Source organism: Ursus arctos, unplaced genomic scaffold, assembly GCF_023065955.2.
Source record: "Ursus arctos isolate Adak ecotype North America unplaced genomic scaffold, UrsArc2.0 scaffold_23, whole genome shotgun sequence".
NCBI classification, from domain to species: Eukaryota; Metazoa; Chordata; class Mammalia; order Carnivora; family Ursidae; genus Ursus; species Ursus arctos.
The window spans coordinates 31,257,491-31,276,843 of record NW_026622908.1 but is presented as its reverse complement, the minus strand read 5'-3'; the positions used below and the strand labels follow the sequence as shown (position 1 = coordinate 31,276,843).

The 19,353-nt window shown below is 54.2% G+C and overlaps 1 protein-coding gene and 1 long non-coding RNA gene across 2 annotated transcripts in view; one reads left to right on the top strand and one right to left on the bottom strand.

The window, feature by feature from the left end:
- CREB3L1 (cAMP responsive element binding protein 3 like 1) overlaps nt 1-19,353 on the bottom strand; it is a 35,370-nt gene that overhangs the window by 12,365 nt on the left and 3,652 nt on the right. Inside the window, exons 2-3 of the mRNA XM_026512030.4 lie at nt 3,684-3,912; nt 468-652 (exon numbers count right to left, since the gene is read on the bottom strand). Of these exons, the coding sequence (XP_026367815.1) occupies nt 468-652; nt 3,684-3,912 (414 nt within the window). The remainder of the gene's footprint in view (nt 1-467; nt 653-3,683; nt 3,913-19,353) is intronic.
- LOC130544665 (uncharacterized) lies at nt 9,635-17,976 on the top strand. Its single transcript, XR_008961117.1, has 3 exons — nt 9,635-10,481; nt 11,868-11,925; nt 17,712-17,976. It is a non-coding gene; the product is annotated as an uncharacterized LOC130544665 (long non-coding RNA).

Below are 19,353 nucleotides of genomic sequence, written 5' to 3'. Positions count from 1 at the left end.
GAGTATCATGGTGGGCGGTGGGGGGGGGGTGGCCTGAGCGTATGAGGTAAAAAGTATTGATCTCACGAACATATACAACTGAAATATAGCACAGCTGTTGTATTCTCGCTTTGGTCTTTCTTTTTAAAAATCCCGACACTTTGAGAGAGCTATCTGACCTGTGCTCTCTCCGGCTCTGAGACCCTGCACCGGGCCCCCAACTCCCAGCTCTGCCCGGGTCCCTGTCAGCTTCCCTCTGCGCACAGTGAGGGGCCCCAGCTTCCTCCGAGGGTACTACGGTTTGTTCCCATCCTAGGATGGTGAGGGGGCAGCCCAAGGGGTAGGCAGAGGCCTGGTCCAGCCCCGAGGGTCACACTGCTCCCAGTTCACACAGCCCCGGGCTACACAGGACTTTGGCAGCCTCTTCCCACAGAGACCCACCACCCGGCCTCCCTCCGCCAGCCCCTGGAAACAGTCCCCAGGCTCACCTGGTGGGGGACAGGCAGCCTGGACAGGGGGCTGAGGCCCAGCAGCGGAGTGGTGGCCATGGCGGCAGCAGCGGCCATGGCTGAAGAGGCGGCCAGAGGGTCCACGGGCAGCTCCGGGCTCTGCTCCTGCTTCACCATGACGGAGCACAGTTTGTGTCCCAGCACCCATGCTCCGTGTTCCACGTCTGGGGAAGGGGGCAGGACCAGGCTCAGGGGACTCCCTGAGCAGAGGGCTCTGCCACCCTCCTCCCTCTGGGAGCTGCTCTAGACTGGGCTGAAGAGAGATGCTGGGGTACAGGCAGGCAAGGGCAGAGAGGAGCGCTTGGCAGGTAGGCAGGGGCCAGAAGAAGTGGGGCATCTACTTTACTTAGCAGCTCACAGAGCAGGTGTGGACAACAGATCTGGACCCGTCCTGACTGGCTGTGTGACCTTAGGTAAGTTGCTAAACCTCTCTGAGCCTTAGCTTCTTCATCTGCAAAAGTGCCTGATAAGAAGTCAATGCTCAGTAAATGCTAGCTACCGTTCACACAACGATTGCTCTTCAGTGAACATTTGCTGAGCCCCGTGCTAGGCGCTGGGGACCTAGTGAGAGTCGCAAGCAGTTGAGTGCAGCTGGAATGGAAAGGGAAGGGGAAGGTGAGCCCAGAGAGGCCAGCAGGGGTAGTGTGGCCTGGGAGGCTGGGCTCACTGCTGTGAGTTTGTCCTAAAGGTAATGGGGAAGCACTGAAGGGTTTTAACCACGCTCAGATCTGTAATGTCGAAAAAAAATCACGGTGCATGCATGTGGAGAAGGGCCTGACTGCAGGCAAGATGGAGGCGGGGAGACTTGCAGGAGGCTGGTGACATAGTCCAGTGAGAGAAGATGAAGCCTGAGCAAAGGAAGTGACAGTGGGGATAGAGAGGAAGGGACGTACTGGAGACAAATTTAGAGGGGCGAATCCACAGGACCTGGTGACAGGATGGGGGGAGGTGAGGAGGTGGGGGTGGGGAAGGTATGTGGGCGGTGAGGTGTGATGTCCGAGTTTCCCAGGGCAGCAGTGCCCACTTCCTGCCCTCCTAATGAGGCTCCTGCCTCACCTGGGCCACAGGGCTGGCAGGCATCACTTCTTTTCCTGTTGGGTGCCTACAGTCCTGCACCCCAAGTCAGCCCTGCAAGCCCCAGGCAGTGGTGAGGTGAGGCGGGGGTCTAGGCAGCCAACGTGCAAGGGAAAGGCCAGGGGGCTCTGGCCTTTGGGGCCTGCTGTGGGTAGAGAGAGGGGGTCAGTGGTGCCTGGTCCCACCTCAGAGACTAGGCCCCACCCTGCTGGGAGCCTGAGCGCCCCAGCTCTGGGCCACAGGCTGCCCCAGGGCTCCAGGAACACCCACAATCTTCCCAAATTACAGGGCCAGCTGTCCGGCCTCCGGGAAGCTGCCCCTGCAAAGGGCCCACAGACAAATTGCTCTAAAAATAGACTTGGGGTGGCCGAGGAGTTGCTGGGCTGGCCTAGAGGGGGTGGATGAAGGGGGTCCACCCCACATGCGGCCCCTGCCCAGGGTGAGGCCTGAGGATGTGCTGACATGACTTCCAGAGGTTTGGCTGAGAAGCCAGGGCCTGCAGGGAAGCTAAGACCTCTGCAGCCACGGCCCTGGAGGGATGCTATCCCTGCCCTCACAGGGGTGAGGGGGGGCGGTGCAGAGGCCTATCTCTGCCCCTGGAGAATCTCAAAGACCCTTTTAAGCAGCACACACTGCTTGAGCTGAGTGAGGCCCTCAGCCCCCGCTACATATGAATTCTTTTATCCCTCCCAATAATCCTATGGGGCAGGCACCATTATTCTCCCCATTTGGTAGACGAGAATATTAAGAAACTCATTCAAGACCACTGTCCTCTGAAGAGAAAGAGGAATTAAAAATGCTGTTCATTGTGCTAGCCACTATAGTATTGACAGGACTTTTATATGCACCATGAAAAGAGCCACTAATTCTTCTTATATATTACATGCTGGGCACTAAACTGGGTATTTATGTATAGATTTGAAAATCCTGGCTAGAATTCTTATGACACATATATTATCTTCATTTTATAACTGAGGAAACAGAGGCCCAGGGAGCTGAAGCAACTTGCTCCAGATCACACTGCAGCTGGAGGTGGCATGAGGACACACAGCGAAGCCTGTCTGGGTCCACACCCAGTACCCTCCAGGCTGCGGGTCCAGTGGTGGTGGCAAGGGTGTGAGGTTTAGCACCAAGGGGCTTGCTTGCTCCCTAGTCCCTACCAAGCATTTTACTGTGTGTGTGACCTAAACAACTTGGCTTTCCTGAAGCCTCATTTTTCTGATCAGACAAATGGGGATTATGATAAAAGTGATTGATTTCCTACCGCACCCGTGAGTAGTGGGAAGTCAATGAGACAATTAACACGAAGGTACTTTGTAAACCAGACAGTACTACAGACATAGTTACTGTTATTCCCATTTGTAGATGAGGAAACTGAGGCTTTAGAGAGGTTGAGAGGTGTCCATGATCACCTAGACAAATGTGACAGGGTCAAGACCACCTGTTTTTGAGAAAACACCCAAAAGGACCATTTCTAGGTGGGGTGTGATCTGGAGTCTGTTGTTTACCAGAGAGGAGAGACTCAAATGGTCCTTTGCTTAAAAGGTGTGTGTGGGGGGGTTGGTTGGAGGGGAGCTTCAGAGAACCCCACCTTCGGGAATAAAACTAGGGTGCAGGCATCTGTCCCAGGTAGCATTTCAGAGGACAGTGCAGTATGAGGAGGTGGCAAGGTTCGGAGTCTCAGAAACTTGTCCACATTTATGGTTTAGTTGCCCCCACTGTCTCTTCTGCGTCAGTGGTTCTCCAGCCCAAGCATGCATCAGGATCACCTGGAAGGCTAGGCCCTACCCCCAGGGTTTCTGATCCAGCCTGTCTGCATGAGGCTGAGAATCTGCGTTTCTAACAAGTTCCCAGGTGATGCCATCGGTCAGGAACCACCCTTCGCACACCACTGATCTAAGTCAGTAAGACCCCCTGGTGAGCAGTGTCCATACGGGTTTGATATGAGACAGAACAAAAGGGCAGGAGGCAGCACTCCTCTGAGAGGTGTTTGTGGGTGACTCCTCTGGGAGCCCCTGGGCGTCTCAGCCTGCAGTGCCCCCCCCCCCGTTCCGTCAAAAGCTTCCTCCCCTCCTGGGCTTTCTGGGTCTGTGCTGTCCTGGGTCCCCTGCCCTTTCTTACCTTGGGTGGTGTCCTCCATCTTGATGGGCACAAGGGGACTCTGAGGCGCCGAGTCACCACTCAGGGAGTAGCTGTGCTCAGCCTGGATGCCTGGTGTGGGGGAGTCCAGTTCCATGTCCAGTAGAGGGCTCTTCTCGTCCAGCACGGGGTCATCAAAGAAGCTGCTGAACAGATCGTTGGAGAAGTCCTCCATGTTCTCCGCAAAGTGGTCCAGGTGCTCCGGGAAGTGCTAGGGAAGGAGGAGGGGGATGGGCGCGTCAGCTGAGCTTGGGAAAGGGGCGCAGATGCTGCTGTGGTGGGGGCTCCCAGGCCTGCCACCACCACCACCGTCACTGCAACCGCTCCATTATTCTTCCCGGCCTCATTAATGCCACCACCATCGCCACCACCCATATCCCCAGGACCCACTATTATTTCTATTATGACCGTCACTGCTGTCACCAGCACCTCTCCCTCCACCCCTGCTGCCATCTCCAGCCTCACTGTCATTATCCTCCAGGTGAGCAATAGCATCCCCAGACCAGGTGACAGAAGACTGGGCTCTCTCATTCTGGCTCTGTGACCTTGGTTCCATCGCTCAGCCCGCCTGAGCCTGTTTCTCCGTCCGCCCTACTTCATGGGAAGACTAAAGAGTGTCTGTGCCAGCAAGTTTGCATCCCAAAGGCAATATTGGTGACTTTGGTATCTTTTGCTGGAGTGCAAAGTGATGGGATTATCAAGGCTTCCGCTCCCCTCATTAACACAGTCCCCGCCTGTCCTCGTGCTTCCAGACTCTCTGCTTTCCAAGACGGTCTTTATGCCAAGAGATTCGGCTCTGAAGCCGTGTTACTTGGGTTCGAATCCTGGCCTTGATACTTCTAGCTATGACTCAGTGCTGATGAAACTGTGGGTCGGTGACTCATTTAACGGGTTGTGAAATCCATCCAGTAGGTCACAACCAGGATTTAAGAGAAAATAAAACAGAAAAATAAGAGTAGAAAATACCAGACTGCACTTCACATAGTGAAACTAAATACCTGGTGAGGTTCTTGTCCCAGCTGTGTGTGTGTGTTTGTGTGTGTGTGTGTGTGTGTGTGTGTGTATGGACTCGGTAATGAATCAAATACATTTCTTAGAAACAAAAAAGTCTGAAAAATATTCATCTCTGAGATCTTGGGAAAGTTAATTAACCTCTCTCTGCTTCATTTCCTCTTTTGTACAGTGCGGATGATAACAGTTTCTGTCAGGATTATTGTGAGGATGGCCCTGGGTACATAATAATTACTCAACACACATTGTCTCTTATTATTATTAATAAAGCACCTGGTGGCTGGTATACAGTAGGTGCTTATTTTTTTCTCTCTAAAGAATGATACACATGTAAGGAAATGTACTGCTGTTCATTATTTACTGACTGAATGCATTTGCTGGTGGGTTGGAAGAGATGTGGGAGGGGGGTTGCTTCAGGTCCTGGAGTCCAGCCTGGTGAGTGGTTAGCGACTGGCTTCTGGGGTCGAGGTCTGCAGCTGTTGGCCCTTTCTGGCATGGCACACTCAAAGCCTGCCCCAGTCCCGAAGGGGTGAACAGGCAAGCCCTCTGAGACTAAGCTTCAGATTATTTCACTTCTCCATGCCTCAGTTTCCCTATCTGCAGAGGGGAAATAATAGTTCCTCTTTCACAGTGTTGTCATGAAGATCAAATATCTGTTAGGTGCTTAATACTCACCTTCTAGGATTATCAGTGTAAAATGAGTGAAGTACAAATACCACTTATACGTAGAACACACACCCATTAATTCATGTAGCAGAATGGTGCCTAGTATGTAGTGAGTACTCAATGGTTGTTAGCCATTATTAGTATGAAAACTGCAAAACTCTGGGCCTGAGCTGAGCTGAAGAATGAAGAATCAAGGACAAAAAAAAATGCAGAAGCCCATTGACTCAGGTACTCTTTCCCCTTTTCCCAGTTTGCCAGAACTTATCTACCCTACATTTTTACTGTGATTTTAACCTCCCAAAGTGCTTTCATATGCATGATTTGTTAATCCTCATGATTACCTGATGAGATAAGGAAGCTGCATATCTGCATTTGACAGATAGGGAAACTGAGGCCCAGGGAAGCCAAGTATAACAGAGAAGTGTCCACAACCCCTCATTGCCCAGTCCTTCCCCACTGTAGCAGACATTCCTCCATGCAAGAATTGCCTGCTTGCCAGGCTGAAAACTCCCTGAGGCAGGGTCTGTATCTCATTCACCTGCTGGATCCTAGCACCTGGCCCATGGTAACTATTGGTGGAGGGACATGGCCTTGCACCCCAGAGGGCAATGCCATCATTATGTCAATTGTTCATCAGTGCCCGGGGTGAGGCAGTACTAGGAGATACCAGTACTAAACACATCTCTAAGAATAACTATGATCCCACACTAAGGCCATTTACAGAGTACCCCCCCCCCCAACCATCCATCCAGCCCCAGGCAGGACGGTGCTAGCTACACCCTCCGCAGGGCCTGGGCCAGCCCAGCTGGGGGAGCTTTGCCCCTGCCCTCTCTCACAGGGTCTCTCAGAGGCCTGGTGTGGGGCCCAGTGGGAGGGGGTTGTAAGGAAGGGAGGGCAGTGAGTCAGCCACTAAGGTATTCCTCCAGCAGCTGCTTCTCAGGCGATAAGGGTTTGCCAAGCCCTTTCCTGGGGCCTGGGAGAGGAGAAATGTTTCCTCCAGTCTGGGCTGGGGTCCCTGAAGGCCTTAACTCCAGGCAGATGAGCCAGGTCCTTCTCAGAGACCCCTTTCGGGGTGCCCACAGAAACCTGCTCAGGGAGCTCAGCTGGCCCCCTTTTGTGAGCAGCCCCCACCTGCTGGAAACAGCAGCCAAGGCCCAGCAGGATGGAGCTTCCAGAGGGTGGGAGCCAAGTGGAAGGGGAGGGCGGCCAAGGGGCAGGCAGGGTGGGGGTGGAGGACACTCAGAAAACCCGGTCCTCTTTGCTCAGGGCTTCCTTGTGTGCTGGTTGGACCACTGGTGGCAATGGTGGGCATGTCTCATCAGCTCCAGGCCAACCTCCTGCTTGTGGGAGCATGCCAGAAGGGACTCCCTTCAGAGAGCTTTGTAGCCTTATTTCTATCTGGTGCCTGGCTTCTCAAAGCAGCTCACTTATGGTTGGTTTATATCATCACATGAGAGACAGAAGACACCTAAGAAAGCCCATGGTCCTCACTCCCTACCCCCACCCCATTTCCTAAAGAAGAAACTGAGGTCCAGAGAGGGAAAGCCACCTACCCAGGGTCACACAGGGAGTTGATGTTTAGGGAGGGGTCCTCTGAAGCTCTGAAACTGCACAGGAATGGGGGGGGTCACCTTCTCCTTGTTGTCCTCTCACTTCTTCCACAGCACCCACCCTCCCGCTACCTTGGAAAGCCCACTCTAGGGATCTCAGGCCTACTTAGCTCCAGCATGCCCGCGTTCCCCCCACCCCCAACCACACCCAGCTCTACCTCCAGTTCACAGGCTAAAAGCTGAGGTTTCAAGACTATCCGAAGTGAATTATTGCCCCAGGGGAGGAAGGGGGGGGTAATCTATAAATGGCAGGGAGTCGTGGGTCAACGTTCAGAGCGGGATAGGGTTCTACCGGGGTGGTGAGCGTTCTGGGGTGCCTTGCCAGGCAACCGGGATGGGAAGCCAGAGAAGGAAATATTATGATTTGTTTCCCTCCTCGTTAAAGACTTTTTCCTACAGTCATGCCAATATAAGCTCCTTCTTGGAGGCCACGCGCAGTCGGCCCCGGCTCCTCTCTCTCTCTCTCTCTCTCTCTCTCCCTCTCTCTCTCTCTCTCTCTCTCTCTCTCTCTCTCTCTCTCGGAGAGGTCTCGGACTCTCCTGCTCTTACGCCCGCGCACACCTCTCCTGGCGGCACCCGCTGCCGGAGCCAGGTCTGCCCCAAAAACGTAAAGAACCACCGGGTCCCACCCGCCGCACGCGGCCCGCCAAAGGTTAACGCCGGCGCGCTGTGGGGCGGCCCCGCGCCGGAGTCCGGCCTGCTCATTGGTGGGACCCGCGGAGCTCCCGGCCAATGGAAGGCGGCTGCGGGCAGCGGGCGGCGGCGGGGCGCGAGCGGAGGAGGGCTCTGAGCTTCGCAGACGGCCGGGGCGTGGGAAGGGCCCGCAGCGCAACGTCCAGCTGAGTGTCCTTTTCCGCGCTTGGGGCAGCGGCAGGGACGGCCCCTTGGAGTTTCCAGGGGGCCGGCAGCCCCACGCAGTCCCAAGACCCTTATGAATTGCACGGCCCCTGAGCAAGCGAGGCGGAGGCGGGGGCGGGGGCGGGGGCGGGGGGGGGGGAGTGGAGAGGGAGGGTCTCCTCGGACGTCCCCGGCTCGCAGGGGAGGCCGGCAGCAATTCTTAAGTTCCTTCGCGGCTCTTCCAGCTCAGCCTCTTCCGTCCCTCTGCGAACAGTCCTACCAGAGGGCGCACTGACGGGGCAGCGGGTCCTTGGTCGTGCGGGGAGTGAGTACGCTCCTGGGGCCGTAACAGGACCCTCTGAAGCTCCTCTCAGTTCCCCTCCCGTAATTTCTCCACTGGGGTCAGTGCAGAGAAGGAAAAGCTCTGGGAGTGCAGCTGCCTGCTGAGAAGTGTGTGGGAGAAGGTTCTACCCGGACCTGGGGTAGCCTAAGAGCGCCCCCTTCCCTCCGCCCCTGGCCCCACGGCGCGTGCACCCCGGGCCCTGACTTCTGTCTCTCCCCTCGCTGGCGCTGATTCAATCTGTGCTTGCGGAAAGGAGGGAGGAGACCAGAGTGGGTCCAGGCTGAGCTGTGGGATAAGGAGTGGGGGGGAATCCCGAGCCCGGACATTCCTTCCGAGAGTGAGCTCTGGGAAGAGATGGGAGGAGAGTCCTCTCATATTTCCCCCTTCCCTCCCCCGCAGGCTGCCCCCCCCATACTGACCCATACATTCCGGGACGGTTACTTGCCTCGTGGTCACTAGAAAATCGACCCCATTTCAAGCTGAAGGGCCACCAGTCTGAGTCAGTGCCGTGCCCTGAGTGTGTGTGTGTGGGGGGCGGGTGGGTGGGTAGGCTCAAGAGACACCAGGGAAGGACTTAGGGGAGGGGAGGTGGGCCCCTGGATATTCAATTGTCAGGCCTTCCCCGTCCTTAAGTATCACCATCCGGGCATTTGGGTTCCCCTTCCCAGAGCCAGAATCAAAGGTCCTCCTGTGAAGGGGAAAAGGCCCTGGACTCAGATTCGGGAGGCCCCAGTTCAAGATCTAGCTGTGCTCTGGGGCAGACCTGGACAGGGGCAGGTGATGTCTCCTTGCCAGGCCTCAGTTTCCCCATCTGTTATAGACTGTGTTCCTGTTGAGGCAGGGGCAGCAGGCAGGGACAGGGTGAAGTGAACTAGTATTCAGAGAGTGGGCTCTTTTCCTCTGTCCTGGCCTCCCTGGGGACTGGGAAGGGATGGAGCCAGTTCTCCAGTCCCTGGAGCCAGTCCCTGAGCCTTCCTGGCAAGGGCATGGGGGTGAAGGGGGGCACATTGTTCCAACCTCCAACCTCACTCTCAACCCCCATTCCCCACAGGCCCAGGGAAGGCAGCTGCTGAGGTTTCATATTTTCCCCCTACCGAACTATTCACCACAGAGCCCAAGTCCAAATAAGCAGAAATGCTTCTCTCTGTGTGTATGTGTGTGCATACGTGTGTGTGCACTCCACAGTCATGGGCTGTGAGGTTCCTTCTTACATAGGGAACCACCACTTTTCTGATACCACACAAAGTAAGATCCACATCCCTGGACACATTCCACATACAGCCCAGCACACACATGCTCAGGGGCTCCCCTAGGCTGACACCGGCAGGCACTAATACAGCCCCAACAAGGACACGCTCCTCAGGTGTGATGAGACGGACACACATTCTCCTATATACACACACACACACAAACGGGCAGCCACCCCAGAGACGGTCAGACACGGTCCTGCACCCTCAGACTCGAACACACACAACATGTCACACCACCAGAGAACTAAATGCTGACTGCGCCAACCCACACGCCTGAGTCATATGACCCCCAGCGAGGGAGCTTTGGGAGTCCCAGGCTCGCCTGGGGCTGGGACAGTGAGGGCTGGGACTGGAGGAGGGAACAACACAGGGGATTGAGTTTTTCCCTGCGTGTGCTGGAGAAAGGAAGGGAGAGAGGAAAGTGCAGGCTGGTTCCCACCACAGGCTGCTTCTGTGTGCTGGAGGGCCTGGGGAGGGCATGCACGTTCTCCTCGTTCTCCTCCTCCTCGGTAGACCCCAGCCCTGTGGGTGTGGCTCTCCAGTTCCCTCTCGTGACACTGGTAACCCTTTCCTGGCCAGGCCACAGATCCCGCAGGAAAGTGGAGAGTAGGCCTGCAGGTTCCTGGCCAGCCCCTGGCATCTTCTGACCAGCCGGCCCATGTACTGTGGCCCAACCCAGAGGTCAGTGCCAGGTACTGTCTGGGCAGGAGGAAGCGGTGGCAGTGAATGCCGCCGCCCAGGGCTGGGATTAGCTGTGACTGGCACCACTGAGGGCACAGCAGCCCACGGTCTGGCTGCTGGAGATGTTGGTCCATACACAGAGGCCAGAGGATCCCTGTGGGACAGCTCAGGACACTGGAGACTAAGTGGCAGGTCTGGCACTGGGGACCTCTGGAGAATAAGGGCATCTACTCACATCCATTTATTCATCACTTACGTATTCTTTCAGTATGTACGAAGCACCTACTACGTGCCCAGCCCTGTGGCTACAGAGATGAACAGATCCCAATTCCTGCTCACAAAAAGCTTTCTGACTCGTGGTGTGAATACGCCATTGATGAAGGTAAGTCTAAGGCTTGAACTCTGATCCGTCTCCAGAGCGTTCTCCACCTTCCGTTAAGAGGAATCTTCTAACACAATATGACTCATGTGACTACCCCTCTCAGTATCCATCCATGACTCCCTACTGCCCTTACCATAGTCTCCAAGTGCCTTAGTGTAGCCTGTGATGAGCCCGCCATATTGCCTCTGTCTTGCTGTGTCCAGTTCTCAGGTATAGCTCCGAAGCCTAGCACTGGTCCCAGCACCTGGTAGGTGCTCAGGTGTTTGCCAAGTGACTGCCTGATGGACTGAATGAGTGGGTGAATGAAGGAATGTGCCAGTGTGTTAATGGACCAAGGGTTTTTTCTGCAGCTGAGCCTCCAGGAATGCCTGCCCTGAACTCCGCCTCCGTGCCAGCTTGCTCCTGCTGCAGGCAGAGTTTCCGTGCTCCTGGCCGCCTTCCCTCAGCTCCTCCCTAGTGGGGCCTATTGTACCCAGGTTGTTCTTTCCCAAGGCCTTTTTGTTCTTAAGCCCCAGGCAGACCAGTTCCTGGGGACCACAGTCCCACTCAGTGCCGCAGGAGCTGCCCCCGGGGTGTGACTAGGCCCCAGAGTATCAACAGAGCCCCATGGCCACCCGGCCAAGCTGCTCTCCCGGCCCCTGGCCAGCTGGACGCCCTCCGCAGCTGGAGCCTGCCACCCGGCTCTGGCTGGAATTCCCTTGGCCTCTTCCCTCTCTCCAGTGCACTCAGCGTTCGGCCTCTGGCTTCCTCAGCTGTCCCGGCCTGTCTGAGTTGTCCTCGGGTTTTATTTTTGGAAGAAGCTGCATTCTCTCTCCTTATTTACTCCTTCCCTTCAGGGAAGGTGTGGGACCCCTGGGTTCGGCTGGGGATCAGGCTGTGGCTCTAGCCTCCGGGGTTTGGACCTCGCTGGGACTCCAAGGGAGGGGACCTCCAAAGCCTCCAGACCCATCCGAGGCTTCAAAGCCAGCTGCCTCTGTTCTCCTTCCCCCACCCAGTGTGTGACTAATGCCTGCCCCTGCCCTTCTTGAAGAGCCCCACGATAGCCAAAAAAATCATCACCATTTTCAAGCTGAAAAGAATTCTGGCATCATGAGGTCTGTCCCCTCTTACTGACAGAGGCCATGTGGTTCAATGGTCAAGAGCAAGGGAAGCAGACCGATCCAGTTCCATCCTGGCTCTGCTACCTACTGCGTAGCCTTGGGCAACTTTCTGAACCTCTCTGAGCCCCCGTCTCGGCTCTAAAATGGGGGTACTGATCTCTAGCTACTAGGTTGCCATGAGGTTTCAACAAATGATGACATTTGTAAAGTGCTTGCCACGATGCAGGACGCGTGGCAGGGTCTCACTGATGTGGAGCTATTATTGTTCCTATTATTATTATTACAGAGAGAAAACCGGAAAGCCAGGGAAGGGAGTGGACTTGCTCACGATCACACAGCTTGAGGTAAGCAGCCATTTCCAGAGACTTGCCTCTGTCTCTAGCTCCCTTCCAAGGAGAAGGGAGGGGCTGGCATCAGCCTCAAAGAGCAATCTCCTTGAGTCAGTTGCATGGGCAAACCCCTGGGTCTTTGGTGTGGGCCTCCTACCACCATGCCTGGGCCCTCCTCTGGGGCAGGCGTTTCCTCCAAGGCCTCAGCGGCCTTGTTCTTGCTCGCTGTGGATGCGGGGTCTGGGGAGGAGACCCCACGGCACTCAGCCTCAAGGTGGACCTCAGGCCAGTGGGACTCTGCGAGGAGGGGGAGTGCTGGGTCCTGACATCACAGAGCAGAGACGCTGGAGCCACAGCCATGCGGGCCAGCTGGGGCCCTTCCAGCACGTCCAGATGTCTCAGGAATGTGCTGAGCTGGGAACTACCTCGCTCCTTCCCTCACCACCCCCAGCCCCTCATCCCCTCATATGCTTGCTCAAGCTCTGCCTCCGCCCCACCCCCTCTACCCTTTCTCTTTCATCTCTCCCCGGGAGGCTGTCCTGTCCACAGTCCCTCTGGTACCTTGCCACAGCCTAGTTCCCTCTCAGACCTCTGAAGAGGTCACTGAAGGCAGGAGCTCTTCCCCTTCTGCAGACCCCACGGGCTGACCATGTGGGGTGGGGGGGGAGATGGGAGCCTGAGCTAACTGGGAGGGGAAAGTTCTGAGCAGATAGTGCATGCCAGATCCCAAATGTGGAACTGATTTGCAGCTCTGGGAGAGGAAGGGGTGAAGGCCTTGGGGCAGCAGAGGGCAGGGCTGGGCCTCTTCTCTGGGAGGATGATGAAAGGGGCTCTGGGCATCTTGTCCCAGCTGATGGGTGGGATGGCCAAGGAGGTGAGGGTGCCAGACTGGGCTGGCCTCAGAAGGAGGGCTCAGATCCTTCTAGAGCCCTGGGGCCCTACAGGGACATGCCTTGCCTGAGAGTGGAGGGTCCTGAGCTATAGGAGGGGTAGGAGAACCCCGTTAGGGCCCTGGGGTTGGGCCAGGAGGAAGGACGCGGTTCAGGCTGGAGCTTTCAGCCCTGAAGAGGGAAGCCTGTTCCTTTGCAAGGGTGGAGTTGCCTTGGGCCTCTCCAGGTCAGCCTGGCCCGAGGGCTGCGGATGAAAGAGCCTGATGGGAACTGGTACTCCTGGCCCAGCGTGAGAGTCACATCAGGGCACAGAGTGGAAGGCAGAGAGAAGAAGGGACCTGGGCTTAGCTACTGCCTCAGGCTGCTCCAGACTCAGGGAGGGCCCACAACTCTCTCTCCCTTTGGGGAGGGTCCCTCATCATCCAGACAGGCTGACAGCTGATTCCTAATGGACCCTAGACCTCCTAGCACTGAGATAGTTCAGAGTTGCCGGGACCACTACTTTGTCCAGCTCAGAACTATCACTGGCTCCCTCCTGCCTGCTGAAGAAACTCCCAGCTCCTAAGCATGACATTCCAGGTCTGTTATACATGTGTCTCAACTTACCACTATAGTTAGAGACCCTCATCTTTCTCTTCCCTCCATCCTAGTTGGATGACCACTCCCAGCTCCTCGAAACTGCTGTGAACTCTAATGCCCCAGGGCCTTTGCTGATACCATTCCTTGTGTCTGGAATGCCTTGACCCTTGATCTCCTCATTCCAACTCCTATCATCCCTTAAGGCCCAATTAAAATGCTACTTCCACTAGGAAGCCTTCCTTGGTCACCCACCTGTACCACCTGATGTCCCTCTTGAACTGCTGTAGCCCATACAGACTGTTGGGTCTCTGGTTAGTATCAAGCCTTGAGCTCTAAGTAGGCATAATGGGACCCATATCTCCTTCTGAACGTTTACTTCCTTGAGGGTAAGACCCAGGATGGAGTTCATCCCTGAACCCTCTGCTGGGCCTCACAGAGGGCCTAGCATATAGTATGCCTAATAATAATAATAATAATAATAATAATAATAATAATAGTAATAATAGCTAATATTTATGTCCCAGGCACTGTTGTAGCTCCTTCCATATAGTGTCTCATTCAATTTTCAGAAGATAAGGTAGTACCTTCATTTAAAGTTGAGGAAACTGAGGCACAGAGAAGTTAAGTAGCTTCCTCAGGTTCATTCATTTAGTAAGAGGCTGAATCAGGATTTGAACCCAAACTCTGCCGGGCTCTTCAGCACACATGACAATGTTGGTAGCTGAAGGAATACCAAGGTTGATTTTCTGCTGCCCCACCCCCAACACCCCACCCCCAACACCCAGCACAGAGCCAGGTACAAACTATGGCCCCAAATTCCGTGCACTGGGTCCTCACTATTCTGTACACTGGGTCCTCACTTGGGGCCCCAGTGTAGCTCATCCATGGGCATCCCTCTTCTGAGGCCCAGGAAGAGCCTTGAGACGGGATCTGGCATCTTCTGTCTTTACTCAAAAGAGCCTTCCAGCTTCCAAGAGGCCAGATAGGGAAATAAAATCCCTACAACCAGGGCTCATCACAGGAATGGAGAAGCTGGAGCCTTCCTCCAAGGACTGGCCAACGCTGGGGACCTTCCTTTCAGGCCATGACAACAACAATCAGAATAAACCCAGTAGCAACGACCATGATTTATGCAGGCTTTACTATGTGCCAGGCACTGTGCTAGGCCTTATCTAACAGAACCCTCATAAGAACCCTATGTTCTACGCTCTTACTTTATGGATGAGGAAAATCAGCTGGGAGAGGTTCAGGCACCTGTCCCAAGTTCACACAGACGACAAATGGTGAGAGCCAAGATTTGCTCCCAGGTCTGAGCCACTGCAGGAGACCATCAATGGCCATCACACCCCACCTCAGGTATGGCTCAGCTCCCCCGTGTTTCGGAGGTATTAGCAATCTAACCTGTGGACCTGCTGTCTGGTCAGGTTGGGTGTGGGAGGAGGCACCAGGTCTCAGGACATGCCTGTTCAGCATCTGTCCAGAGTGCAGTGGATTCAGGGTCTCTCTAGCACACTGCTCCCCCAAACTCATGCAGCTTTGAGAGACCCAGATATTCAGAGCTGGACCTAGTTCTTCAACTGGGGTAGTGAGTACACATGTATCTATTTTATTATCCTTTATAATTCATATGCACGCATCATATATATTCTTTTATGATAGCAAAGGCTATTATGGTAAAGTGAAAGGGAGATGTAGAATTTAGGTTAAAATTCACTATTTCAATAAAAAATAATCCACTTTAAAAAAAGCTTTAATGCTGGGAAGTGTAGAAGTGTCCTTTCTTCCACTATCTGTTCATCTACCCGTCTATCCATCCATCACCCCTCCCCACTCCTTCCTTCTTTCCTTCCTTCTATCCATCCATCCATCCACCCATCCACCCATCTATCCATCCATCCATCCATCCACCCATCCACCCATCCATCCATCCATCCATCCATCCATCCATCCATCCATCCATCCACCCTTCCATCCATCCATCCATCCATCCATCCATCCATCCATCCATCCATCCATCCAATAAATAAGCATTTCCTCAGCACTCAGTCCCTATAGCTATAACTAGGCAACAAATAAAAATAATTGTCTGACATTCCTGCTCTCAAAGAATTCTCAGTCCCATCCACCCATCCACCCATCCACCCATCCATCCATCCATCCATCCATCCACCCATCCACCCATCCACCCATCCACCCATCCACCCATCCACCCATCCATCCATCCATCCATCCACCCACCCATCCATCCATCCATCCATCCATCCATCCATCCATCCACCCATCTATCCATCCAACCATCCATCCATCCAATAAATAAGCATTTCCTCAGCACTCAGTCCCTATAGCTATAACTAGGCAACAGATAAAAATAATTGTCTGACATTCCTGCTCTCAAAGAATTCTCAGTCAAGTTCAGCAATGAGGAAGCCAAGGCCCAGAGAAGGGAAGTGATTTGCCCAAGGTCACACAATTGAGTTTAGGGAAATGGGGTGACGAGAGGTGAGGACGGTCCAGGCAGAGGGGCACACAGGGGCAAAGGCTTGGGCCTGCTGACCTCTGAAACAGGTCCCTTCAATGGCTGGTTTAAAACTGCCTCCCGGCTCTCCATGAGGGCCTGAAGAGCCTGCCTTACTCCTCTGCTGCTTTCATTTTTGTTTTTCTTTTGGAAAGGGAAAAGGGGGACAGCTGCTGCTGTCCAGCTGTTATGCTGGACCACACAGCCCAGCCCAGATGTGTCAGCCTCTCTGGGATGGGTGAAATGGCTCCTGGGCCAAGAACCAAGGGCCAAGGGCCAAGGGCCAAGGAAGCTGCAATGAGGGCTCTGTCCCAGGAGAGCTGAGAGAGGAGGCAGAGCGAAAGCCGGCAGCAGGGAAGCCCATTATTGCCCCAGTTGTCAAGCTGACCTTATTGGTGATATGGTATGTCTAGGTCATGGAGATCAGAGTCTCTGACATTCCAAGGAAATCAATCCCTTTAACATATTTTCTGTGATGGTCAGAGTTCTGGACCATATCTTGTGCCTCCCAGCCTCTCCTGAACCAGACGCCCCCACCCTTACCTTTTCCCCCATCCTGGTCAAGGGTCCTGCCACTTATTCTGACTTTCCCTTGTCTGCTTGAGGGGGTTACACAGTGTTCCAGCCAAAGCAATGCTCATGGTCTTGACTTAACTCCACCCAAATCTTCCTCCTCTATCCTGCCCCCTGGAGCGCAGAGACTTCCAGAAGAACAGCTTGTTCTCCAGCATCTGGAGCTGGTTTCTTGAGGGAGGTTCAGGGGCAAGCCAGGTCCCAGACAGGGATGCTCCGGGAGGGCCTCTGTACCAGGATCTGCAGGAGGCACAGGGCATGGGGAGGGGAAGACACAAGGCGGAGCTGTCCTTCGTCCTCTCCTCTCCTGGCACAGTAGCCAGGCCAGACATAAACAGACCCTCCTGAGGAGTCCTGGGAGCTACATAGAGCAAAGGTCCAAGCTCCCAGGTGAGCCGGGGAGCAGAATCCCAGAGTGAGTCTGAGGACAGGGCACAGGATGGGATGTGGGGCCTCTGCTGGGCTCTCACAGGCCAGGCAACCTGCTGGCTCTGCCTCGAATGCTCCAGACATCCATGGTGCTCTGAGGATGGCAGTGGGTGAGAATGAAGGCGGGCCCCTCTGATATCAGAGAGCCCAAACTTTCCTCACCCTAGAGAGCAAAGTGCAAACCAGAAAGAGAGAGAGAAGATGGTTCTCTCTCCAACTTGACTCACTCCATGGGATCCCTGCCTCCTTTCTAAACTCCGCTGTCTTATCTGCACAGGGGACAATGATACGTCTATGGGCTCAGTAAGAGAGCGCCTTCCAGCAACTCCTTTGCCAGTAGGGATGGGGCCATGAGGGAGGGAGTGTGCCAGGTCGCCTCCTCTAAGAAACCTTCTATGACCTCCATCTCGGCTGGACGCTCCTCCTTAGGCGCCCGCCCTGCTCTGCTCCATTCCGGCGCCCCGTGGGGCTGCTACTGTGGTTCCCTCTTTCTCTCTCTCACTTGGCTGTCAGTGGCTGGAGATCGCTATGCATAGTGACCAGGAAAGCGCTCCTTCAGTGCCCATTTGTTAAAGGACTGGCTGCATGTATTGAAGAACGACCAAGCGGAGCCCCAGCTGGTCCAGGGAAGCCGGAGGGACCTCATCATACATTGGGGTACAGGCAAAATTTTGGGGGATCCAGCATCCCCATCACCCTCTGGGCTGGCCAGGCCAGGATCCTGAGAACCCCAAGGACCCCTCTGGAGTTACCAATACACTTCTTGAATACTCAGGCCTGTCTTTTAAAAAAAACATTCTCCCCTTCTCTTACAGGGACTGCTCTAGTCTGAAGTAATTTTCTCTACAAAGACAGTAAATCCTTGAAATGGAACGAAGTCCACAACAAGGCAACCCAAACTTGGCTCTGTCCTCTGCCTGGGGCCCACCTCAAATAAAGGTGAGCAAAACTCTTATCTCAGGGCAGGACAGCTGGTAAAGAAGTGACTGCCTGCATGTGGTAAGTTTCCATGATCTTTACTGTCATGCTTTTTGTGACAGTATGGACCAACAGAAAAATGTTGCTTTTCATTGCTCCTGAAATAACATGACTTCACATTTTAAGTGACTGAAAATTTTGGACTTGGCTTCTTGTCTTATGATGGAGTTTTACTATATTAAGCACCTATTTTGTACCACAGCACTGGGCTAGGTTTATGGCAATGAACAGAACCGACAGGGTCTCTGTTCTCATGGAACTTGCTTTCTCACTGGAGATGGACAATAAGCCAATAACATAGCTTTACACTGGGATGAGGGCTATGAAGACATCAAAGGTCTGAAACAGAAAATGAGAGGGGGTCCCACTTGAGGTGGTCAGGAGGCTGCTCTAAAGAGGTGGCATTTGGACTAAAGAGATGGGATGGAGAGAACTGGAGGAAAAGCATTCTAGATGTCAGGAATAGCATATGCAAAGGCCCTGAGGCAGGACTAGAGAGACTTCATTTGAAGCTGGATGAGTGTGGATCCATGAGTCCCAGAGCAACCTGAACAAGAGAAGACTGGGAAAGATGGAAGTCCTAGAGCCACTGTTCAAAGATGAGGCCTAAGCCACAAGTTCACATCTGCTGTGGGTCAACTAAGTACACATTATCCTTGTCCAGGGGCTCTGGGGGTCTCTGCCATAGGAGGGGGATGGCTCAAGGCAATGACATCTCATTGGGAATCATGGAGAGCCAGCCCTTCCTGAATCTCAGAGACAGTATGGGTTGCAGGATCCTGATGGCTGGGGGCTTAAGCACCCTTTCTCCTCTTCCATAAAAAAATGTGGGGTCTGGGCTGGGCCCCTTTCCTTCATTTCGCCATCTCTGGTTGAGGCCTACTCTGTGCCAAGCACTGTACTGGGCACTGGGGATCTTGCAGCGAACAAGACAGATAAACCCCTGCCCTCAAGGAGCTTGTGTCCCAGTGGAGGAAACAAAAACAAAACCAAAGACCCCTGCCCCAAACGAACTCAATGTTTTGAGGGAGGGCTAGGTGTCTGGGGAGATCTCCCTTACTGAGTTGGAGCGCTGAGATTTTGGCTTCTTCATTAGTCCTTTTTTAGGGGGATTCTAACTCTGAGACCAGAGTGCCTTGGCCCTTAGTCCTGTTTCCTGCTGGTGAAAATTTAAAGAGAAACACACACACACACACACACACACACACACACACACACACACACACCTCCCCTTTTAGGGGCTGTTAAAGGCCCACACACAGACATAGGAACACCCAAATGCACATACTTCTCTAATCTCCCTAATCCCCCAAAGCTGGGGTGGTGGTGGTGGCGGTTCTCTTTCTCTATTTCCCTATTTAGCTCCGGAGAAGCCAGGCTAGGGGCCTGGCTTAGGCCCCACACCTCCCTTCCCTTGGGCTGGTCCCTGGGTCCTAGTCATTCCCACACCTGGCCTCCCCAACTGCTGGGAGGTAAATG